This window comes from Salmo salar, chromosome 11 (genome assembly GCF_965601325.2).
Source record: "Salmo salar chromosome 11, fSalSal1, whole genome shotgun sequence".
Taxonomy (NCBI): domain Eukaryota; kingdom Metazoa; phylum Chordata; class Actinopteri; order Salmoniformes; family Salmonidae; genus Salmo; species Salmo salar.
In genome coordinates this window covers 37,452,545-37,479,801 of record NC_138301.1, presented here as the reverse complement: position 1 = coordinate 37,479,801, position 27,257 = coordinate 37,452,545, and the positions used below count along the sequence as shown (strand labels likewise).

Below are 27,257 nucleotides of genomic sequence, written 5' to 3'. Positions count from 1 at the left end.
TTCTTGTGACAGCTGTGAGGTGGTGACACCTTCAGACTAAAGGGAGATGTCTGAAGAGACAGACAATCACATTCAAATACAGACAAATCCTTCACAGACCGATTCCTGTGTGAGTGAGTGAGTGAGTGACGACATTCTGTGACCACACAGAAACAACTGGGTTCAATCCCAGTGTGGGGCACTAGTTCTTGGATGTTGTTTTTTCCCTCTAGTGGCCGGTTTTGATGCTGTCTCACAACTTCCGGAGGACCTGCACAAATGTCGAATTTCGCTTGGTATCGCAAGTGATCCCTCTACACACACTCTAGTTTATCTCCCTGCTCTTTCAAAAAAGGCCTTCTAAAATCACAGGGCAATTTTTTCCCACTAGTGTAAATTGACTCTAAAGAACAACACTAAAAACATTCTCTGGTTGCCTTCTGAGAGTAATGCTCTCACATGTTCCAGGCAGGTGCTTCGGTGTGTATATTCTGTGTGTGTGTGTGCGTACATACAGTACGTGTGTGTCAGGGAAGATTTAACTTTATCGGACATATGGATTGGGTGTGTAATCCATTAGGGCTTCCACCCACGCAGCCAGCACCATCAATAAATGAGGGATGTTGGCCAAATGAGCCACATTTACATGTCCTTAAAAACAGCCTAACTAATTACAACCATTCCTTGTGTTTGGGTGTGTAGAATATGCAAAACTTTAAAGCCTATTGCTTTATTGGTTTTTACTTTTCTAAAACAGTAATTGTCCACCTCATGGTTCAGCAGTCAGAGCACTAAATGCATCAGGGAATTGGATGCATAGACCCATAGGCTTAGGTGTCCACTGTATAATATTAAGATTAATATATACACTACCATTCAAAAGTTTTGGTCACTTAGAAATGTCCTTGTTTTTGAAAGAAAATATTTTTTTTTGTCCATTTAAAATAACATCAAATTGATCAGAAATACAGTGTAGACATTTGTAAATGGCTATTGTAGCTGGAAATGGCAGATTTTTTTGCTGAATATCTACATAGGCGTACAGAGGCCCATTATCAGCAACCATCACTCCTGTTTTCCAATGGCACGTTGTGTTAGCTAATCCAAGTTTATCATTTTAAAAGGCTAATTGATCATTAGAAAACCCTTTTCCAATTGTGTTAGCACAGCTAAAAATTGTTGTCCTGATTAAAGAAGTAATAAAACTGTCCTTCTTTAGACTAGTTGAGTATCTGGAGCATCGGCATTTGTGGGTTCGATTACAGGCTCAAAATTACCAGAAATAAATAACTTTCTTCTGAAACTTGTCAGTCTATTCTTGTTCTGAGAAATGAAGGCTATTCCATGCGAGAAATTGCCAAGAAACTGAAGATCTCGTACAATGCTGTGTACTACTCTCTTCACAGAACAGCGCAAACTGGATCTAACCAGAATAGAAAGAGGAGTGGGAGGCCCCGGTGCACAACTGAGCAAGTACATTAGAGTGTCTAGTTTGAGAAACAGATGCCTCACAAGTCCTCAACTGGCAGCTTCATTAAATAGTACCTGAAAAACACCAGTCTCAACGTCAACAGTGAAGAGGCGTTTGATAGTTCCTCTGTCCAGTGCCTGTGTTCTTTTGCCCATCTTAATCCTTTCTTTTTATTGGCCAGTCTGAGATATGGCTTTTCCTTTGCAACTCTGCCTAGAAGGCCAGCATCCCGGAGTTGCCTCTTCACTGTTGACGTTGAGACTGGTGTTTTGCGGGTACTATTTAATGATAGTACTATTTAGGAAGCTTAGGGCCAGCCCCAGAGATAGAGATATGCTTTAAGACGCCGACACGAAGGTATTTATTCTCGTCAGATAGCATACTGCATCTGCTATACAGATATAGGCATACAGAAGGAGGCTAATTCGTTCATTTTCTGAATATTTTGTATAAAGATCAGCCTTATATTGTATATTATAGTAGTAACTCTGGTAGGCCTGAACATTCTTCCTCACCTCAAGTTCAACTGTCGGTCAGTTGTCACGGTTGTCATAGGAATGAGCGTACCAAAGTGCAGCGTGTGTGTCATTCCACATTTTATTTATACTGTGAAACTATGAAATACATAAACTTGAATGACAAAAAAACAACAAACCGTGACGCAGAGGTGAAACAGACACTACTCAAAACTAATCTCCCACAAACCCAGGTGGAAAAAAAACCCTACTTAAGTATAATCTCCAATTAGAGACAACGAGGACCAGCTGCCTCTAATTGGAGATCATCCCAATCAAAAACCAACATAGAAATACAAAACTAGAACATGAACATAGAAATACAAAACAGAAAAACACCCCCTGTCACGCCCTGACCTAATCAACCATAGAAAATAACATCTTACTATGGTCAGGTCGTGACATCAGTTGGAGAGCTGGCGCGCACTGCCTTATTATCATAGACCTGCAGTATAGTAGGCTAATAGCCACTCCACACCTTCCTTACCTTTATTAGGGTAATATCAAAAGTACAGTCGAACCATTGTTGATAGTGTAAATACGAGCAGGATATTATATTGCGGCAAACACAACATTACAGTTGGAACATAATTTCTGTAAATAAAATAGCTAAACAGAATAAAACAAAACACTTGCGAATTGGTTTTAACCTTCACAAAAGTTTTGAAAAGGATATATCGCAGCAATTACCAAGAAAGGCGGGTGCTTATGTACCCAACAAATGACAGCAATAGGCTAATGGTATTTCTTTTACAACAGACCTACTTATAACCTATCTTAAACTAAATACAGAGTCCACAATTAAAAAGGCAGATCAGACTTAATTTAGCCAGTGAAAATGTCTCAACAGAATGAAACAAAACACTGTTTGCATATTTATATTAATAAATAGGTATAGATTAATAACTATGATATACAGTAATAATAATGATAAAACAAATGATTCTAAATACACAAAAAACAAAAAACATTTAAAGGTCCAAAATGGCATCCTACCTGAATAGCCAGTTGCACAGTAGACTGCATTTGGCCGCTCAAACATCCATCTCATCTTAGTCCTCTACAATATTGAAACTTGTCCATATGGAGGACATTGCCCTTGTAGCTGGGCTCCAGACTAACATGTTACCATGGTGACACTGGTGACACTAAGTTTTTCAGTTGGTGGCGCAAGCCCATGATTTGACGGCACAATCGTTTTTGTTTTTTCTTCGGCATTATGCAATAGAAAAAAAATTGTAGGCCTATCATCTTTTAAAATTCACAGTGCTTTATTAAAAAGTGTATTAGACTACTGAGATGTTATTGAAGAAATACGTTGTTTCATCATATTTTCATGTTGTGACTCAAAATATTTTAATGACCAACCTAACCCAGTGATTGTCATGCATTTTGAGCAGACAATTATGATATTGTTATATTTTACTGTTAAAATAGTGCTCAGAATTTTCTGATTGTATTTCTTTCAATAGAGATGTATTTGCATCTTAATGTGCTCTAATATTATTGTAAGTGTAAATACAAAACCCAACTGCTAGGTCACTATCTCTACAGATAATACCCACTGCTGCTATTACAGTACATTTAATGTAATAACTAAACCCAACTACTAGGTCACTATCTCTACAGATAATACCAACTGCTGCTATTACAGTACATTTAATGTAAAAACTAAACCCAACTACTAGGTCACTATCTCTACAGATAAAACCCACTGCTGCTATTACAGTACATTTAATGTAATAACTAAACCCAACTACTAGGTCACTATCTCTACAGATAATACCCACTGCTAGTAACCATGTATTAATCTAGCAGTACTGTCGTGTCTTTGGCATCATTAAACTGAAGACTGTTATTTTATCAAATCAATTCTCTGTAATTATTATTACGTGATTAAACTAATCACGTAAATGTAATTAACTAGGAAGTCCAAGGAAAATATTCAGATTACAAAGTTATAATTTTTCGAATATAACTTTCAGATATTTTAATATCTGATCAATTAGTCTTCTAATTAATGAATTATTCTTTACCTCACGTTAGTCTCATTCCAAACGTCGTAAATTGTTGGTTATCTGCAAAAACCCAGTCTTCACTATGAATCATCCATACATCAATTGTCTCAATCATTTATTTATTAACTAACTAAATAATCACAGAAATGCATCAACAAACAAACATAGTAGATATGGTTACAAGGAAATGATAGGGGATGTGCCCTAGTGGGTTAAACCGGTATGGCGGCTTGGTAGACAAAGGGACTGAGAAGGGCACGAAAGATAAGAGACACTACAAAGTTGATAACTATAACAATTGAAATGCTACTCCTTTGCACATGAACGCTCACTCATTCGGGAATAATTGCAATCAATATATATATTTACGCTCAGTGTGTCGTCATGATCTCTGTTGGAATCGTTCTTCTTTCTGTTGGAAGTTCATCCGCCCGTCTTTCGTGGTTAGAATGAATACTTCAGAGTCCCATTCAGAAATGTTGTTATAGAATAGATGTTTCGGCAGTTGTCGGCCTTCGCATTCAATGGTATAGAATTCCTAGCTGCAGACTAGTAATTAGTATCAAAGATTTGCTCTTACTCTGTCGGTATCGATAGTCTCAGAGTTTCAACAACCATTACAACCTTAGCTTATACTCAGGTTTATGGTCTCTACTCAACCCTTAGCCCTCTTGGTAATCGAGGTAAGCTTGGTCTCCACTCAAACCTTAGCTGCCTCTGTGATCGAGGTACTGGTCTAAAGGGAAATTCCCAAGGTGGGGGTTATATCTAGAACAGTAGAAAAAGGATGTCCCATGGCCCCAGATCAATGTCTGTGCTCCTGGGGCGGGCCTATGACTTAGTTAAACTCCAAAGGATATTGGAGTTTCCTTCATTAAACAGTTTATAATCACATTAGATAATTTCACAAATAGTTTCATCTTTACTCATTCATTTTATTCAACAATTAGATGCAAGCCTCACAACTGAGACTCTTGTATAAACAGAGTTATGGTAATGTGGCTGTATTGTCTCATGAGTTTCACAAACATTAAATGAAATGGACCGGTCGTAACTGGATTCTCCCCCGACCGTGTACACATTCTCCAAAACATGGACATTGTTCAGTTCTCAAGTTCTATGATGGAGAAGAGGTTCCTTTGTTCTCCTTTGAAACCTTCTTTCTCTACGCTCTGGCCATGAGGAGAGAGACTCCTCTAGGAATGTATGACCTGCGATAACAGAGCCTGGGTGTAGGTAGAAGAGAGAGGGGGATGGTGAGAGAGAGGGGGATGGTGAAGAGAGAGGGGGAGGGTACTCGCTATCCCCAAAGAGGGCCACGTCATGACATTACATTTAATGTAATAACAAAACCCAACTACTAGGTCACTATCTCTACAGATAATACCCACTGCTGCTATTACAGTACATTTAATGTAATAACAAAACCCAACTACTAGGTCACTATCTCTACAGATAATACCCACTGCTGCTATTACAGTACATTTAATGTAATAACAAAACCCAACTACTAGGTCACTATCTCTACAGATAATACCCACTGCTGCTATTACAGTACATTTAATGTAATAACAAAACCCAACTACTAGGTCACTATCTCTACAGATAAAACCCACTGCTGCTATTACAGTACATTTAATGTAATAACTAAACCCAACTGCTAGGTCACTATCTCTACAGATAAAACCCACTGCTGCTATTACAGTACATTTAATGTAATAACTAAACCCAACTGCTAGGTCACTATCTCTACAGATAATACCCACTGCTGCTATTACAGTACATTTAATGTAAAAACTAAACCCAACTACTAGGTCACTATCTCTACAGATAATACCCACTGCTGCTATTACAGTACATTTAATGTAAAAACTAAACCCAACTACTAGGTCACTATCTCTACAGATAATACCCACTGCTGCTATTACAGTACATTTAATATAAAAACTAAACCCAACTACTAGGTCACTATCTCTACAGATAATACCCACTGCTGCTATTACAGTACATTTAATGTAATAACTAAACCCAACTACTAGGTCACTATCTCTACAGATAATACCCACTGCTGCTATTACAGTACATTTAATGTAAAAACTAAACCCAACTACTAGGTCACTATCTCTACAGATAAAACCCACTGCTGCTATTACAGTACATTTAATATAAAAACTAAACCCAACTACTAGGTCACTATCTCTACAGATAATACCCACTGCTGCTATTACAGTACATTTAATGTAATAACTAAACCCAACTACTAGGTCACTATCTCTACAGATAATACCCACTGCTGCTATTACAGTACATTTAATATAAAAACTAAACCCAACTGCTAGGTCACTATCTCTACAGATAATACCCACTGCTGCTATTACAGTACATTTAATGTAATAACTAAACCCAACTACTAGGTCACTATCTCTACAGATAATACCCACTGCTGCTATTACAGTACATTTAATGTAATAACTAAACCCAACTGCTAGGTCACTATCTCTACAGATAAAACCCACTGCTGCTATTACAGTACATTTAATGTAAAAACTAAACCCAACTACTAGGTCACTATCTCTACAGATAATACCCACTGCTGCTATTACAGTACATTTAATGTAAAAACTAAACCCAACTACTAGGTCACTATCTCTACAGATAAAACCCACTGCTGCTATTACAGTACATTTAATATAAAAACTAAACCCAACTGCTAGGTCACTATCTCTACAGATAATACCCACTGCTGCTATTACAGTACATTTAATGTGATAACTAAACCCAACTACTAGGTCACTATCTCTACAGATAAAACCCACTGCTGCTATTACAGTACATTTAATGTAAAAACTAAACCCAACTGCTAGGTCACTATCTCTACAGATAATACCCACTGCTGCTATTACAGTACATTTAATGTAATACCTAAACCCAACTACTAGGTCACTATCTCTACAGATAATACCCACTGCTGCTATTACAGTACATTTAATGTAATAACAAATACGTTGCAGTTGTAGGCCTATGCAATCACAATGGCCAATCCACATTTAGTGTGCTCCATATCTAACAGCCATATTGAATGTCTTGTTTGTAAAATAGTTTCATAGCAAATATCTTGTTTGTAAAATAGTTGCTTTTGAGCTCGAAGAAATAAAAAGTATATCTACAGAAAGCTGAGAACATCCTCTCTCCACCTTTGACAACAGGATAGCTGTGTTTTCCCCACAATTGGATTTAAAAGTGTTATACAGAACACTTTTCTTTCTCCTGGAGCATTTTTTCCCTCTGAAAAGGAGAGAGAGAGTGCCTCGCTCAACATAGCAGTAGGCCCCAGCGAAACAGGGGCAGGTGGGTAGACACTTTCATTACAGGAATCATGAGGATAATGTCATTTACCGTTTCACCAAATCAAGGTTTTAGCCTCATAAAAACAAAGACGTTTTGAGTGAGGTAAATTAATGTGCAGCTCGCACAGATGCGACCAATACATGTTTTAACTCGCCCAGCGAGACTAAATGGTGGCAGTCTGGAGCCCCGCCATGTAGGCTTTTCACTGCTCTCTAATTTTCATTTTACTTTGATGAAAAAGGGCTCCATCTTCACAATCAACAGTATCCTAGGCCAAGGCTCCTCTCTCATTCTCTCCTCAGCAGCAGACCAGCCCCGGACAATTTGGCTGTCTACAATTTTATCAGCTTTTCATTTATTTTATCGGCCAAAAGCCGGAAATTACCTGCTAACGGAAACCCTGGTGTGTGTGTGTGTGTGTGTGTGTGTGTGTGTGTGTGTGTGTGTGTGTGTGTGTGTGTGTGTGTGTGTGTGTGTGTGTGTGTGTGTGTGTGTGTGTGTGTGTGTGTGTGTGTGTGTGTGTGTGTGTGTGTGTGTGGGTACACATGTGCATTCGTATGTCTGTGTATGTGTGCTGCTAGGTGTGTTCCAACTCTTTATGTGTGTGTGCGTGTGTGTGTGTGTGTGTGTGTAGGTAAGCCAGTGTTCCTCCATATGGGTGAGGAGGTGGATGGGGTGGACATGAGGGCAGAGGTCGGCCTGCTGAGTCGCAATATCCTGGTGCGCGGCGAGATGGAACCTGGTTGCTACGGCACCGAGGCCTGCAAGTTCTTCGCCTTTGACACTTTCGGAGGACACGTGAAGGTAATTTAATTAACATGTCATTAATTTTTCGTGAATCTACCCCTCCAATCTATCTATTCATCCCTCTATCTACACCTTTACTTTATTCATCCATCCACTCATTCATCCTCTCTTCATCCTTCCGTAAACCCCTATATCTTCTCTTTGTCCTTCCGTCTACTTTCATCTTTTCTTTATCCTTCCACTGATCCAAACTTGTAGATATTGTGTGTAGGGCCGGACAATTCTGGTAACTTAACTTCCTTAACCTTTTACTGCAGTGGGCTAAATCAGGGTCACACATAGTGTTTCTTGGTATTCTTGAACAATTCTACTTTGAAACAAAAGTATACACCTCACACACATGGTTATGGATAAAGAAAGAAGACACCTGTACCATGTCAGATATACAGTTGAAATGTATTAAATGTTGAGTTTGCATCCCAATATTACACTTTATATACATTACAGACGACTGAAATATAACAAAACCGTTTCACATAGAAACACCGGATTTTCGGCGGGTTTTTGAAATAATGTTTATTAATTATGAATATTATTAGTAACCTTCCACCCATGAGGCCTCAAGGTCATTTGACTGCAGGAAAGGGCTACGGTCTGTGAGGTACCAGAGTTCTGCAGCCCTGATCATGTCTTTCTGTTCTGTTTATTCAGTACCTTGAGGCCTTCACCAGAAGAAATGGGCTATTGTTTTGGGCTATACTGTACAGTTAACATAAAGGTTACATTAAGAAAGTGAGCTCATCTATTGTCCTTTCAGGTTAGGTGAAGGTAAGGGAACAGTTTATAGAGTTTAGTTATAATCAGATGTTTAGTTAGAAAGCACAACCCTTCCGTCCCCGTCTAGCATGGCTAGACGCCCAGACTCTGGGGAGCACAGTTAGGACAGAGAGAGCTGAGACTGTCACACACGCCAGCCAACTAGATTATTACAGTAATGATCTGGTTTGGGTCATGACTGTCATCAGATGACATATGGTGACGCAATCTGTCAATGACATCTGTAATATCATCGTTATGACAGTGGTATGTCGGCTGTCATTAGGCCAGTGTGATTCTATGACAGATGGACAGGCAGGCAAACACACACACACACACACACACACACACACACACACACACACACACACACACACACACACACACACACACACACACACACACACAACACCGTAACAGCTATGGATAGTATTAATGCCAGATACCAATCCTGATTTAAGCAAGCAGGCAGGCTAATGTTTGCACAAATAAACAATTGTCACTTTGCTGACAGGGGGTGTCACATTGGGAGAGTTTCTTGTATTATGCTGTTTGCCATTACTGTAATTAGGTTTGGCAGAACATTTCCAATGAGTGAAAGTTTCTTGGAAGCTCTTTTGATTGAGTTCCGTCTCAATGAAGCAAATTTTATTTACAGCACAGAAACAAAGTGTGAAGCGCAACCTAGGAGGGAGATACACACACACACACACACACACACACACACACACACACACACACACACACACACACACACACACACACACACACACACACACACACACACACACACACACACACACACACAATGGCACACTGGCATAGTCTTTAGAATGAGTTGGATTGCATCCTGTTCAATAGACAACTGTTTATTGAAGCTGTCAGTCATAGGACCTGGGGTGTGTCCCAAATGCCACCCTATAATAGTGCAGTACTTTTGACCAGGAAATGCAGGGCTCTCATTTGGGACGCACGCCAGGAGAAGATCCACAGCTAGTATGGAATGGAGCCACGTCCATCTCCACTGCCTGCAAATTCTTCCCATTACATTCTAGTCAACCACATTTTAATGAAGAATTATGGAAACAATTTGATTAGTCTCTCATGCATGGAAACCCTCGCTATCTTTTTATCTGTCTGCTACTCAATCTCTCACACTTTCACTGTTTCTTTCACATTCAAATTCTCCTGTCTTACTCTCTGTCTTTCTCTCACTCTCTAGCGGTCTCACTCTCTAGCGGTCTCACCATATCGGTCTCACTCTAGCGGTCTCACTCTAGCGGTATCACTCTCTATCGGTCTCACTCTCTATCGGTCTCACTCTCTATCGGTCTTACTCTCTAGCGGTATCACTCTCTATCGGTCTCACTCTCTATCGGTCTTACTCTAGCGGTCTTACTCTCTAGCGGTCTCACTCTCTAGCGGTCTCACTCTCTAGCGGTCTTACTCTCTAGCGGTCTCACTCTCTAGCGGTCTCACTCTCTAGCGGTCTCACTCTCTAGTGGTCTCACTCTCTAGTGGTCTCACTCTCTAGCGGTCTCACTCTCTAGCGGTCCCCCGGTCTCACTCTCTAGTGGTCTCACTCTCTAGCGGTCTCACTCTCTAGCGGTCTCACTCTCTAGCGGTCTCACTCTCTAGCGGGCTCACTCTCTAGCGGTCTCACTCCCTGGCGGTCTCACTCTCTAGCGGTCTCACTCTCCCCCTGTCCCCACATGTCTCCCTCCCAGGTGGAGCGTGGCTTTAAGTCTGTGCAGGTGTCCGGTGTAGAGCTGCAGCACATGGGTCAACAGTCTATGGGTCACTACCCTGTCCACTTCCATATGAACGGAGACGTGGACCAGAAGGGAGGCTACGATCCCCCCACCTCCGTCAGCGATCTGTCCATCCACCACACCTTCTCCCGCTGTGTCACTGTGCACGGCTCTAACGGCCTACTGGTGAGAAATATGCATGCACACACTTGAACATTTGGTTCCATACATTTGTGAGTATAAAAGTGCTGCTGGTCGGCCATTCGTTGTCACGACGACACCCACCTTCGCCCAGCCTCTCTACCATCTGTGTGTGTGTGTGTGTGTGTGTGTGTGTGTGTGTGTGTGTGTGTGTGTGTGTGTGTGTGTGTGTGTGTGTGTGTGTGTGTGTGTGTGTGTGTGTGTGTGTGTGTGTGTGTGTGTGTGTGTGTGTGGTGGTTAACTGCTTATGGGCAGGTGGGACAGTAGTGTCCCACCTGGCCAACATCCGGTGAAATTGCAGAGCACGAAATTCAATCTACAGAATTATAAATATTTAACTTTCATAAAATCACAAGTGTAATAGATCAAAATAAAGCTTAACTTCTTGTTAATCCAGCCGCTGTGTCAGATTTCAAAAAGGCTTTATGGCGAAAGCACACCATGCGGTTATCTAAGGACAGCGCCCCGCATACAAAACCATGAAAAACATACTTCAACCAGGCAGGTGCGACACGAAAGTCAGAAATAGTGATATAACAAATGCCTTACATTTGATGATCTTCTTCTGTTGGCACTCCAAAAGGTCCCAGTTACATCACAAATGGTCCTTTTGTTCAATAATGTCCTTCTTTATATCCATAAAAACTAGGTTTAGCTGGCGCTTCAGTCAATAATCCACCCAGTTTCCCTCCATCAAAATGTATAGAAAATGAATCCCAAACGTTACTAATAAACTTTTCCAAACAAGTCAAACAACGTTTATAATCAAATCTTAGGTACCATAATACGTAAATAAACTATCAGATTTAAGACGGAGAATCGTTATTGTCTTTACCGGAGAAAAATACCAAAGAACACGCTCTCATTTACGCGCTTGGAAACAGTAAAGCCAAAATGGGAGCCACCTAGAAAAACAAACATTTCTGGCTCATTTTTCCAAAAACCAGCCTGAAACTCTTTCTAAAGACTGTTGACATCTAGTGGAAGCCCTAGGAACTGCAATCTGGGAGGACAGCCATTGAAAATAGTGGTAGGCTGAATTTTTTTGGGGGGGGGGGTGGTTTGTCCTCGGAGTTTTGCCTGCCATATCAGTTCTGTTATACTCACAGACATTATTTTAACAGTTTTAGAAACTTTAGAGTGCTTTCTATCCAAATCTACCAGTTATATGCATATCCTAGCTTCTGGGCCTGAGTAACAGACAGTTTACTTTGGGCATGCTTTTCATCTGGATGTCAAAATACTGCCCCTACCCAAGAGAGGTTAAAGAGGTCTTCTGTTAGATCAACTGTCTTACCCCAGCAGAACCCCAAATATAAGCTGTATACCAAACGAGTGGCAGGGTGACAGCTTTGCTGTTTTTCGGATCCCAGATGTAAAATAATTTAACTGAATCGGTAGGGTTAGCACATTCACAGAAAGATTTTCGAACCTCACTTGACAGGTTTCTTCCGTTCACGGAGGCACAGAAAAAGTACAGTCAAACACATCCATTTTATTAGCGTTACACTCTAAGGGCTGTAGCTGAGTTGTTGAGAGACGTTATAACGCTCCACATCTTGGGTTGAAAAATTCTGCTAACTTTCCCCAAATTCCCAGGTTTTTCAGAAATCCTGATTCCAGGAATCTTTGAACCAGGACCTGGGAATTTTGGGAAAGTTGCTGTAATTTTGTAACCTTATCCAGGTTGAGCTACAAGGGTTTCAGGAAACTTACCTGTGGTGTTATTTCACTGTCTTTGCTAAACATCCGATCCACCTACGGAATGATAATGATGATAATAATCATATTCATGATTATGCATGTTGCTAATTACTGTTGTGAACCCAGGGACATTATGATCTGTGGACGTTACAGGGTCACAGACAGAGAAAATAAATAGAATTACACACAAAAGAAGATAATTGCTTCTAGCTAGAATTCTATGAGAACAGTCTGTCGGAGACTGAGATGGGATTGTGTGTGTGCGCGCTCATGCAAGCTCATCTTCGCCCATACTCGTGCACGTGCGTATATGTTGGAGGGTTGTTAAAGGTGTCCTGTTGTGTTGCCACGGCAATCAGAGTATCTATCCATTGCCATAACGAGGAGATGTGCTGTTGCTACCCAACATGGCGTATCTAAACCAAGGCTCCTGAAAATTGGGTACAAACTGGATAGAACACAATTGTGTCCTGTCACTCTTCAGGCGTTAGAAGGAAATGGAAGATAGATGGTGAGATACTGAATTTTCTGAGATGTTATCTCTCTGCTTCGGCTTCGGCCCAATTAGTACCCTATTCTATTCCCTACATAGTGGAATATGGGCCCTGATCCCTATGGGCCCTGGTTTAAAATAATGCACTAGATAGAGAATAGGGTCCCATTTGAGACTCAGATCCTAGTCTCCTCTCCTTCATCAGATGTCAGAATATCTCCATAGACATGAAGACTGGGGTTAGCTCCCCATGATTTAGCTCAGCAGTCTAATACAGTCTTGTGTTAGCAGAGGTAGTTTGGTGAACTGTTCTCACATGAGGAGACTTCCCCAAACCAACCGCAAAGAAGAGGTGAGATAAGCTAGCTAGCTAGCGTGGCAGGCAGAGTAATATATTTCTTTAAATGGTGTAGCTCAGTGGAATGATGTGTTTCACACCATCTGATGAGATGGGGATTTTAGCCCAGAGCAGATAACAGAGAAGAGACAGAGAAGGAAAACCACTTCCTTCAGACATGCATCTGTGCCATTCAAAATAAATGTGTGCATGGGTTGTCAGGGTTGGGGTTGTTCCAGTCAATTCAGAAAGTAGGACTAAACCAAATTCCAATTGGACATTCAGCATACTCCTTGCATTGACTGGAATTTAAATGGAATTGACCCCAACCCTGGTGTTTCTCTCTCTCTCTCTCTCTCTCCTCTCTCTCTCTCTCTCTCTCTCTCTCCCCCCCCTCACTCTCTCTCGCCCCCCTCTCTCTCCCCCCTCTCTCTATCCTACCAGGTAAAGGACGTGGTGGGCTATGATGCTCTGGGACACTGTTTCTTCACTGAGGACGGTCCTGAGGAGAGGAACACTTTTGACCACTGCCTGGGGCTGATGATCAGAGCTGGTACCCTGCTGCCCTCCGACAGGGACAGCAAGATGTGTCGTGATATCACACAGGGAGCCTTCCCCGGATATGTGGCCAACCCACGTCAAGACTGCAGGTAGAGGAGATCAATAGAAGTGTCCCCTAGGTACAGATCTAGAATCAGTTTCCCTTCACGCAATCCTAACCTTAAGTTGTGGACAGACGTTCCGCTAGCGGAGCACCTAGCCAACAGCCAATGGAATCGCATGGCGCGAAATACAAAAACAACTAAAATACCACAATTCAATTTTCTCAAACAATCAACTATTTTACACCATTTTAAAGATAAGACTCTCGTTAATCTAACCACATCGTCCGATTTCAAAAAGGCTTTACAGCGAAAGCAAAACATTCGATTATGTTAGGAGAGTACATAGACAAAAATAACCACAGTGCCATTTTCCAAGCAAGCATATATGTCAATAAAACCCAAAACACAGCTAAATGAAGCACTAACCTTTGATGATCTTCATCAGATGACACTCCTAGGACATTATGTTAGACAATACATGTATGTTTTGTTCAATAAAGTTCATATTTATATCCAAAAACAGCTTTTACATTGGCGTGATTTTCAGAAAATGTATTCCCACCAAAAACTTCCGGTGAATTTACAACAATACTCATCATAAACCTTGACAAAGTACATAACAATTATTTAAAGAATTATAGATACAGAACTCCTTTATGCAATCGCTGTGTCAGATTTGAAAATAGCTTTTCGGCGAAAGCACATTTTTCAATATTCTGAGTACATAGCTCGCCATCACAGCGAGCTATTCAGACACCCGCCAAGTTCAGGGCAACATAAACTCAGAATTAGTATTAGAAATATTGTTTTACCTTTGCTGATCTTCGTCAGAATGCACTCCCAGGACTGCTACTTCCACAAGAAATGTTGTTTTTGTTCCAAATAATCCATATTTATGTCCAAATACCTCAGTTTTGTTCGTGCGTTCAGGTTACTATCCAAAGGGTAACGCGCGAGCGCATTTCGAGACACAAAAAGTAAAAATGTTCCATTACCGTACTTAGAAGCATGTCAAACGCTGTTTAAAATCAATTTTTATGGTATTTTTATTGTAAAATTGCCATAATATTCCAACCGGACAATAGTGTATTCATTCAAGGAGAAAAATAAAAAACAGCGTGCTCGCGGGAATGTGCATATCCAATCCCTTTGTCCCCAGGCAGACCACTCAGTAACTGAGCTCCTATACTCTGCCCAGAGACAGAAGGCTCAATCCACTTTCTGGAGGCTTTAGACAGCCAATGGAAGCCTTAGAAAGTGCAACGTAACCCCACAGATACTGTAGTTTTGATAGAGAATCAAAAGAACTACAATTCTCAGACTTTCCACTTCCTTCTTGGAATTTTCTCAGGTTTTTGCCTGCCATATGAGTTTTGTTATACTCATAGACACCATTCAAACAGTTTTAGAAACTTCAGAGTGTTTTCTATCCAAATCTACTAATAATATGCATATTTTTCTGGGCAAGAGTAGTAACCAGTTTAAATCGGGTACGTTTTTTCATCCGGCCGTGAAAATACTGCCCCCTATCCTAAACAGGTTTTAACTATTAGTGGGGAAGATGCAAAACTGACCCAAGATCAGCGTCTAGGGCTGACTTCACATCTACACATATAGATACACACATATGTAAGATGGATAGATACAGACAGCCACAGGTAGATACATGTACACACACACACCTCTTTAGCATGTCTGCTGCGTATAAATAGAGTTTGTCCTCTGAACTGATATGTCTGTCCCCGTGGTAACCTGCTATCTCTGGTGTTAGAGAGACAGAGTATGATTAATGCATAAGAGACACGCTCAACCAGAAGATACAACACTGCAATAAGACTGAGCTTTACCTTATCTTACCTTAAATCACACACACACACACACACACACACACACACACACACACACACACACACACACACACACACACACACACACACACACACACACACACACACTGCTTATTACCCGACTGATGTTCTCTATTCCCTTTGCAAAACCAATTAGGTTGTGAATCTAAGGCTAGAGGTTTGGCTACAAGTCTGGATCCCACATTCATTTGAGTGTTAAAATCAGAGTTTTATCTAGCTGTCGATTACTAGGGCTTCATCCCAAATGGCATCCTATTCCCTACACAGTGCTGTCGTGTCTATGTGTTGTTTAAAGAGTTACTATTTCCAGAATTTAACTCTCTTCAGATATTTTCATATCTTATCGATTACAGTCACTTATTAATCTATTACCTCATCAGTCATATTCCGAATGTCGCAAACTCTTGGATATCTGCACGAACGCTAGCATAAATTATGACTCAGCGATATACCAATTGGCTTAATTACTTATTTACTAAGTAACTAAATAATCACACAGAAGTACATAAACCCACAGGATAGGTTATACATTGGTTACTAACATGATACAATGAAAAGTCCCTAGTGGACTAAACCGATATGACGGTTTGTTACACCAAATGAAAAGGGAGGGGCAGGTAAAAAAGAACAGGAGAAAAGACAAAGGACTCTACTATTGTACACACAGCGGGTAACTAGGCTCATGGAAATGCTAATACTTTGCACATGAACAGCCACTCAAGAAATTGCATTTTACATATTTACGAGTGTATGCCTTTGTTGTCTCTGTTGAAATCGACGGTCCGTCTGCAGGAGAGTCAGTCGATAGAAAGTCTCTGGTTTGTCCACCAGAGATCAGTCTTTCGTAGTTGTAGCTTGTTCCCTTTGTTCTGGAAGTGTCTGTTAAATATGGATACGTCAAACGTACCAATGGTCGTTTGATAGGGAAATGTTCTCCAGAATAGTTCTTTCAGAGTACCACCCATTGGTTCTCGGTTGCATTTACCAGACTAAAGTACTTAAACAGCTGCAGACTGAATGTTCCTGTGTAGTCTTTAGTTTTGTAGAGATGTTCTTCTTCTCTATTGAAGTTTCAGAGTTCTAGCCATTACATCCCTCTCAGCTCATGTTGTTGGTCTCGTTGGCCTAATGTACATTTTGTCAGAAGTGGGTTTTATACACTCTGGAAAAAGGGGGCGTTCCATGACGCCGATGTAATGTCTGCTCACGTGGGCGTGGCCACTGACTTGGTTAAGACTTCATATGAAAAAAAAGATCTAATTACATCTTCCCACAAATAGTTTCATATTTAATCATATACGTTCCCCCACATTTGGATGTGACCCTGACAACTGGGAAATATACACATTCAGAGATACACTTATGTTGTTATACTGTCTTTAGTTACGTCACAAATTATTAACAAATTCCACAGGATTGTTCTTTAACCTCCCTGGGCAAGGCGGGACGTTTGCGTCCCACCTAGTCAACAGCCAGTGGAATCGCGTGGCGTGAAATACAAATACCTCAAAAATGCTATAACTTCAATTTCTCAAACCTGTCTGGGAACGTGGGACGCTTGCGTCCCACCCTAGTCAACAGCCAATGGAATCGCGTTGCGTGAAATACAAAACCTCATAAATGCTTTAACTTCAATTTCTCAAACATATGACTATTTTACACCATTTTATAGATACGCCTCTCCTGAATCGAACCACGTTGTCCGATTTCAAAAAGGCTTTACAGCAAAAGCAAAACATTAGATTATGTTAGGAGAGTACCCTGCCCAAAAAAATCACACTGCCATTTTCAAAGCAACTAGATGCATCACAAATACCCAAAACACAGCTAAATGCAGCACTAACCTTTGACAATCTTCCTCAGATGACACTCCTAGGACATCATGTTACACAATACATGCATTTTTTGTTCGATAAAGTTCATATTTATATATAAAAACAGCATTTTACATCGGCGCGTGACGTTCAGAAAATATTTTCCCTCAAATGCTTCCGGTGAATCAGCGCTACAATTTACAAAATTACTATTCGAAAACATTGTTAAAATGTAATATTGTCATTCAAAGAATTATAGATTAACATCTCGTGAATGCAACCGCATTGCCAGATTTAAAAATAACTTTACTGGGAAATCACACTTTGCAATAAACGACATGATATGCTCTGAAAAATAGGCTAGGCGATACATGTTAGCGCCATCTTGGACTCATCTAAAATCAAATATACTATTGTAAATATTCCCTTACCTTTGATTATCTTCATCAGAAGGCACTTCCAGGGATCCCAGGTCCACAACAAATGTAGTTTTGTTCGAAAAAGTTAATAATTTATGTCCCAATAGTTCCTTCTTGTTAGCGCGTTCCGAAGGCTACTCATAATGTACTGAAGCGCGCGGGACTTGTCGTCATGAATGTGCAAAAAATATATATTTACGTTCGTTCAAACATGTCAAACGTTGTATAACATAAATCTTTAGGGCCTTTTTCAACCAGAGCTTCAATAATATTCAAGGCGGACGATTGCATTGTCTTACTAAACGTTTCAGAACAAAAGGGTTCCCATGGGCGCCCCCTCATAGCCCCCTCATAGCAGTAATGGCCCTCCCCCTGTGACCAACTTCCCAAGCCTCTCTTTGGGTCAGTTTCTACCATAGAAGACTCAAACCACTTTGTAAAGACTGTTGACATCTAGTGGAAGCCTTAGGAAGTGCTAAATGATTAATAAGTCCATGTGTGTTTCAATGGCAAAGGCTTGAAGTGATTCCACAAATCAGATTTCCACTTCCTGTTAGGATTTGTCTCAGGGTTTTGACTGCCATATGAGTTCTGTTATACTCACAGACACCATTCAAACAGTTTTAAAAACGTTAGAGTGTTTTCTATTCAAATCTACTATTTATATGCATATTCTAGTTACTGGGAAGGAGTAGTAATCAGATTAAATCGGGTACGTTTTTTATCCGGCCGTGCAAATACTGCCCCCTATCCCCAACAGGTTAACCTCCCTGGGCAAGGCGGGACGTTTGCGTCCCACCTAGTCAACAGCCAGTGGAATCGCGTGGCGCAAAATACAAATACCTCAAAAATGCTATAACTTCAATTTCTCAACCACACGACTATTTTACACCATTTTAAAGACAAGACTCTCCTTAATCTAACTACATCGTCCGATTTCAAAAAGGCTTTACAGCGAAAGCAAAACATTAGATTATGTCAGAAAGAGTACCCTGCCAAAAATAATCACATAGCCATTTTCAAAGCAAGCATATATGTCACAAAAACCAAAACCACAGCTAAATGCAGCACTAACCTTTGATGATCTTCATCAGATGACACTCCTAGGACATTATGTTATACAATACATGCAAGTTTTGTTCAATCAAGTTCATATTTATATAAAAAACTGCTTTTTACATTAGCATGTGATGTTCAGAACTAGCATACCCACCGCAAACTTCCGGTGAATTTACTAAATTACTCACGATTAACGTTCACAAAATACATAACAATTATTTTAACAAGTATAGATACAGAACTGCTTTATGCAATCGCGGTATCAGATTTTAAAATAGCTTTTTGGCGAAAGCACATTTTGCAATATTCTGAGTACATAGCCCGGCCATCACGGCTAGCTAATTTGACACCCACCAAGTTTGGCCCTCACCAAAGTCAGATTTACTATAAGAAAAATTGGATTACCTTTGCTTTTCTTCGTCAAAATGCACTCCCAGGACTTCTACTTCAACAACAAATGTTGTTTTGGTTCCAAATAATCCATAGTTATATTCAAATAGCTCCATTTTGTTCGTGCGTTCAGGTCAGTATCCGAAGGGTGACGCGTGAGCGCATTTCGTGACAAGAAATTTCAAAATATTCCATTACCGTACTTCGAAGCATGTCAAACGCTGTTTAAAATAAATTTTTATGCAATTTTTCTCGGAAAATAGCGATAATATTCCAACCGGGCGACGTTGTATTCATTCAAAGAGAGAGAGAAAAACATGGAGAATTCACATTACATTTACATTTTAGAGTGTTTTCTATCCAAATCTACTAATTATATGCATATTCTCGTTTCTTGGCAAGAGTAGTAACCAGTTTAAATCGGGTACGTTTTTTTTATCCGGCCGTGCAAATACGGCCCCCTAGCCCCAACAGGTTAAATACCCACAGACCATTCCAAATGTTTGGGATACAGAAATACTGTTTAATTATTCAGCCTTTTAATGTTATCGTACTGCAACGCCACTCTCTGTGGTAACAAAGGGATTTAACTTCCATTTCTGAGAGTAGGGAGAGAGAGTTTTCCTGCAGGTATTTATGACCATCATAAAACTGTGGAGAGAGGGGTTCCTATGATCCTCCCCCCAAGGGCATGTCATGACAGGGCACTACTTTTGACCATGGTCCTATGGGTCCTGCAGGGTCAAAAGTAGTGCACTACATAGGAGCTTGGTCAAAAGTAGTGGACTATGTAGGGAATAGGGTGCCATTTGGGACACAGTCCAGGAATTTGCCTTACATTACATTTCATAGAAACAATTAAAGATCTAGACACCTCACTGCTAAGCAGACAGGTGGAGACATTCATACTGCAAAGCCATGAGAGAAGGTCACGTTAGAGTATGTGTACCTCTCCTCTCCTCTCTTCTCCTCTCCTCTCCTCTCCTCTCCTCTCATCTCCTCTCCTCTCCTCTCCTCTCCTCTCCTCTCCTCTCCTCTCCTCTCCTCTCCTCTCCTCTCCTCTCCTCTCCTCTCCTCTCCTCTCCTCTCCTCTCCTCTCCTCTCCTCTCCTCTCCTCTCCTCTCCCCTCCTATTCATCTCCTCTCCCCTCTGTTCGTCATTATGATACTCCTCCTAAGGAACAGCCTCCATAGGAATTCATGGGAATTTATATTATTTCAATGTTATGCTTCAAGGACAACGAAAAATAAAAGGTATGTATCATCCAAAACCTGTAGCTGTTGAAATAAATACATGTTGCTCACCTCTCTACACTACAAAGCAACAATAATGTACAGCTGGAGAAGTTCATCCATAATAATATGTTTTCAATATTGCTGACCAATTTAAGATCAATCTGATGTAAAGTGAAGCCGGTAAAAATTAATTGCAATGACTCTTAGTACAATAAACCTAGGAAGTGTTTCAGTCATACTATAAAAAACACTGGGTTGACTGGTGGCCTATTTGTATACGTCATATCATGTAGCACTAGGCTGGCTGCTAACGTTAACTACATTCACTGTCAATGCACAATATTTCTTCAACAGTTGTGAAAGGACTATTAGAAAATCCATAAGAACAGCAGTTAAATTGCACACATGAACCACCACTTCATCCATGCTTAATAACATCAACAATGGGTTGTTGTTTTGTAATATATCTAGCATACATTGACATTTACATGCGTTGCTATGGTTACACAGTACCAGAAGCTGAGCAGTTTGTCTCGCAAAAAAGACCAAAAAGTACATGTTCTACTCTAATAATTTCAATACTTCCATATGTGTCACGTCCTGACCATAGAAAGCTGTTATTTTCTATGGTAGAGTAGGCCAGGGCGTGACAGGGGGGTTTTCTAGTTTCGTTTTTCTAGGTTGTTATGTTCTAGTTTTGTATTTCTATGTTGGGTTTTGTTTGGGATCTCCAATTAGAGGCAGCTGGTCCTCGTTGTCTCTAATTGGAGATCATACTTCAGTAGGTGTTTTTTTTTTTTTTCCACCTGGGGTTGTGGGAGATTGTTTTTGAGTAGTGTATAGTTCACTGCTGCGTCACGGTTTGTTGTTTTTGTTCTTTAGTTTATGTTTATGTATTGCAAAGTTTCACAGTGAAAATAACATTTGGAACGACAAACACGCTGCACTTTGGTCCGCTCCTTCCTACGACAGCCGTGACAATATGAAATGTCTTCCCTCATCCCTTTAATCGGTGCTGGCTGCATACATATGTTGCACATCAGGGCATTGTTGACAAGGTGGGTATTTTAATATGGGGATATAATTTTGCCCTGATTCACTTCCATTAATCAAAGCCTCGAAAGGAAGAGTTTAATAATGGAGGCTATTATTGGCCAAGACACAGCGTCAGCTACCCAGGGTTTATATACATCATGTCACCTACCAAAAAGTACGAGGTAACAGAATTACTTTTCCTCTGTAAAGTTTTGCAGATCTGTTGCTTCCCCCATATCTCCTCCCCTCCATCTCTTTCTATCTATTCTCTTTTCCCACACATCTTCTCACCCTCTCTCCACCTTCCCTATTCCCCGACTCTACTGTCTTCACCCTCTCCTCCCATCTCCCCTCTCCCCCCTCTATCGCCAGACTCCTTCTCTCCGCTCTCCCCTCCATTCCTCTCCCCTCCTCTCCTCTCCGCTCCATTCCTCTCCCCTCCTCTCCTCTCCTTTCCTTTTCGGCAGTGAGAGAGATGGAGGTGAGAGAGAGATGAGGGTGAGAGAGAGAAAGATGAGGGTGAGAGAGAGAGAGAGATGAGGGTGAGAGAGAGATGAGGGTGTGAGAGAGAGAGAGAGAGAGAGAGATGGAGGTGAGAGAGAGATGGAGGTGAGAAATGGAGTTGAGAGATGGAGGTGAGAGAGAGAGAGAGATGGAGGTGAGAGAGATAGAGAGAGAGATGGAGGTGAGAGAGAGATGGAAGTGAGAGAGAGATGGAGGTGAGAAATGGAGGTGAGAGAGAGAGATGGAGGTAAGAGAGAGAGAGAGAGATGGAGGTGAGAGAGAGAGATGGAAGTGAGAGAGAGAGATGGAAGTGAGAGAGAGAGATGGAGGTGAGAAATGGAGGTGAGAAAGAGAGATGGAGGTGAGAGAGATGGAGGGGAGAGAGAGAGGTGGAGGTGAGAGAGAGAGGTGGAGGTGAGAGAGAGAGATGGAGGTGAGAGAGAGAGCGATGGAGGTGAGAGAGAGAGCGATGGAGGTGTGAGAGAGATGGAGGTGAGAGAGAGAGAGATGGAAGTGAGAGAGAGATGGCGGGGAGAGAGAGATGGAGGTGAGAGAGAGATGGAGGTGAGAAATGGAGGTGAGAGAGAGAGATGGAGGTGAGAGAGAGAGAGAGAGAGAGAGATGGAGGTGAGAGAGAGAGAGATGGAGGTGAGAAATGGAGGTGAGAGAGAGAGATGGAGGTGGGAGAGAGACTTGTTGGTAGTGATTGCTAACACTGCTGTGACAATTCTCACTCATTACCCAAAGCTGCTTATACCGCACACACACACACACACACACACACACACACACACACACACACACACACATACACATACACACACAGAGGCAGATAGAGTTGAAATTACTTTTTCGCTATGTACTGAGCAGCAAAAGGAGGAGTAAACACACAAACTAATATACTCATAAACACACTGCATGCAACCACACACACACACCTAATGTACACACACACACACACACACACACACACACACACACACACACACACACACACACACACACACACACACACACACACACACACACACACACACACACACACACACACACACACACACACAGACAGTGTTTAACTACCGTCTGAAAGAGTATTTTGTGTACTCTGCTGTGCATATGCCTGTTGTCCGAACCTCCGGCAGTCTCTATGTGCGTAGCACGTGCTGCAGCAGGTATATTTCACTTTCCTTCCAGTTCTCTGCTGCCAATGACTGGGATGAATTGCAAAAATCACTCTAACTTTAAGCATCAGATGTCAGAACAGTTTACCGATCGCTGTACCTGTACACAGCCAATCTGTAAATAGCCCACCCAACTACCTCATCCCCATATGTTATTTATCCTCTTGCTCTTTTGCACCCCACTATCTCTACTTGCACATCATCATCTGCACATCCATCACTCCAGTCTTAATGCCAAATTGTAATTATTTCACCTCTATGGCCTATTTATTGCCTACCTCCCTACTCTTCTACATTTGCACACACTGTACATAGATTTTTCTATTGTGTTATTGACTGTAAGCTCGTTTATGTGTAACTCTGTGTTGTTGTTTCTGTCGCACTGCTTTGCTTTATCTTGGCCAGGTCACAGTTGTAAATGAGAACTTGTTCTCAACTTGCCTACCTGGTTAAATAAAGGTGAAAATATTTACAAATAATATTCCCCTGTCCGCTGACAGACGGCTAACATGTTCCCCTGTCCGCTGACAGACGGCTAACATGTTCCCCTGTCCGCTGACAGACGGCTAGCATGTTCCCCTGTCCGCTGACAGACGGCTAACATGTTCCCCTGTCCGCTGACAGACGGCTAACATGTTCCCCTGTCCGCTGACAGACGGCTAACATGTTCCCCTGTCCGCTGACAGTCGGCTAGCATGTTCCCCTGTCCGCTGACAGACGGCTAACATGTTCCCCTGTCCGCTGACAGACGGCTAGCATGTTCCCCTGTCCGCTGACAGACGGCTAGCATGTTCCCCTGTCCGCTGACAGACGGCTAACATGTTCCCCTGTCCGCTGACAGACGGCTAACATGTTCCCCTGTCCGCTGACAGACGGCTAACATGTTCCCCTGTCCGCTGACAGACGGCTAACATTGTCCATGATACTTGGTTCTGCTTCAAAGCACATGGAAATATGCAGCTCTTCATTTATCCCTATACTGTATACACACACACATACTCACACCCACACACACACCAACCCCCGTTCCCAGTGATCATGCATGCCAAACGTCAGTCTCTGTTGTCAGTGTGTGATGTCTAGCTGTCATAACGTTAGTGTGTTTGTGCCTCCAGGTTTTCTTGGGGGATATGTGTGTCATGTCTTGTATGTGTGCAGTTATAGGAGACAGCCATAGTGTACATAGTGTAGCCACATGATATAGTGTACACTGACACTGTCATATAATAGTTCCCTTCAGTCTTTATGAATTGGTACATTCAATTTGTGTTAAGATTCTTTATTGATACCAGTTAAAAACAACAAGCTCTCAGTCTCACTGCAGAATTCGATGTTCATCCACGTTCTACAAACGTCAAATTTTGAAGTTACTCCAAATGTCAAATTTCGAAATGTTTTTATTGGTCCTGCTGCTCTGTGCCGTTCCAGTTCTCCAAACGTCCCAAAAAAATTCAGGACATTTCTGAGGTCTGGTTAAAAAGCAACAGTGCTAGAAGCATACATCCAAGAAATTATGAATCTAAGGCAGTTTCATTTAGAAAAATCTGCAACAAACTGGAAAACCCAATTTATCACCATCTGACAGCTTAGACCTTCACAAATGCAGGGTTCTTCAGTAATGTACATTTTCAGTGAACAAAATCAGACAGCATATCCCAATCCTAAAAGCTAAACATAAAGCTTTTTATTTATCAGTTACAGTAATAATGTTCTTTCTTTGGTGTCTTCCGCTCAATCTCGCTCTCTATCCTTCGTTCATTTTGAAATACCCCAAGCTCAACAAAGACAATTACACCTCTCTCTCTCTCTGTCGTTCTCTCTCTCTTGTTCTCTCTCTCTCCTTCTCTCTTTATCGCTCTCTTTCTCGCTCTCTTTCTCTCTCTCTCTCTCTCTCTCTCTCTCTCTCTCTCTCTCTCCTCTCTCTCTCTCTCTCTCTCGTTCTCTCTTTCTTGCTCTCTCTCTCCTGTCCCTCATTTTCTTAGGTGTTGATTATAGAGTAGACTGTGATTAGAGACCTTGATTACCGATGACCTGATTTGCTTTCATGTTTTTGAAAGGCAGCGACGACCCCTTGTTAATGGTGTGTGTGTGTGTGTGTGTGTGTGTGTGTGTGTGTGTGTGTGTGTGTGTGTGTGACAGAGCACTTAAAAAGATCACTATAAAATCATTATTTAACCAGGTAGGCCAGTTGAGAACAAGTTCTCATTTACAACTGCGACCTGGCCAAGATAAAGCAAAGCAGTGCGACACAAACAACAACACAGAGTTACACATGGAATAAACAAACATACAGTCAATAATACAGTAGAAAATATCTATATACAGTGTGTGCAAATGAGGTAAGATTAGGGAGGTAAGGCAATAAATAGGCCATAGTGGCGAAATAATTACAATTTAGCAATTAAACACTGGAGTTATAGATGTGCAGAAAATGAATGTGCAAGTAGAGATACTGGGGTGCAAAGGAGCAAAAAATTAAAAATAAATACAGTATTCATTCTAGTCATTGGCAGCAGAGAACTGGAAGGAAAGGCGGCCAAAGGAAAAGTTGGCTTTGGGGATGACTAGTGAGATATTCCCTGCTGGAGCGCGTGCTACGGGTGGGTGCAGCTATGGTGACCAGTGAGCTGAGATAAGGCGGGGCTTTACCTAACAAAGACTTATAGATGACCTGGAGCGAGAGGGTTTGGCGACGAATATGAAGCGAGGGCCAGCCAACGAGAGCATACAGGTCGCAGTGGTGGGTAGTATATGGGGCTTTGGGGTCAAAACGGATGGCACTGTGATAGACTGCATCCAATTTGCTGAGTAGAGTGTTGGAGGCTATTTTGTAAATGACATCTCCGAAGTCAAGGATCGGTAGGATGGTCAGTTTTACGAGGGTATGTTTGGCAGCATGAGTGAAGGAGGCTTTGTTCCGAAATAGGAAGCCGATTCTAGATTTAATTTTGGACTGGAGATGCTTAATGTGAGTCTGGAAGGAGAGTTTACAGTCTAGCCAGACACCTAGGTATTTGTAGTTGTCCACATATTCTAAGTCAGAACCATCCAGAGTAGTGATGCTGGACGGGCAGGCAGGTGCGGGCAGCGATCGGTTGAAGAGCATGCATTTAGTTTTACTTGCATTTAAGAGCAGTTGGAGGCCACGGAAGGAAAGTTATATGGCATTGAAGCTCGTCTGGAGGTTAGTTAACACAGTGTCCAAAGAAGGGCCAGATGTATACAGAATGGTGTCGTCTGCGTAGAGGTGGATCAGAGAATCACCAGCAGCAAGAGCGACATCATAGATGTATACAGAGAAAAGAGTTGCCCCAAGAATTGAACCCTGTGGCACCCCCATAGAGACTACCAGAGGTCCGGACAACAGGCCCTCCGATTTGACACAATGAACTCTATCTGAGAAGTAGTTGGTGAACCAGGCGAGGCAGTCATTTGAGAAACCAAGGCTGTTAAGGTGCTGCCTGAAGCAAGGAGTAGGACACTGGGATAATCAACAACTCTTGTTTTCTCTCCCTCCTCTCTCTCTCACGTTCTCTCTCTCACCTCCGCTCTCTCACATTTTCTCTCTCTCACCCTTCTCTCCCTCACATTCTCTCTCTCTCATTCTCTCTCTCTCACCCTCCTCTCTTTCACATTCTCTCTCGCTTTCTCACGCTCTCACATTCTCTCTCTCTCTCACCCTCCTCTCTCTCACGTTCTCTCTGTCTCTCACATTCTCTCTCTCTCACCCTCCTCTCACGTTCTCTCTCTCTCTCTCTCTCACGTTC

At 41.6% G+C, this 27,257-nt stretch overlaps 1 protein-coding gene across 3 annotated transcripts in view; it reads left to right on the top strand.

Moving 5' to 3' along the window:
• Window positions 1–27,257, top strand: part of LOC106562656 (cell migration inducing hyaluronidase 1) — a 138,579-nt gene that overhangs the window by 91,523 nt on the left and 19,799 nt on the right. For all 3 annotated transcript variants that reach the window (XM_045689452.2, XM_045689455.2, XM_045689453.2), the window contains 3 exons: window positions 7,966–8,135; window positions 10,622–10,831; window positions 13,825–14,030. In XM_045689452.2, the coding sequence (XP_045545408.2) occupies window positions 7,966–8,135; window positions 10,622–10,831; window positions 13,825–14,030 (586 nt within the window). The remainder of the gene's footprint in view (window positions 1–7,965; window positions 8,136–10,621; window positions 10,832–13,824; window positions 14,031–27,257) is intronic.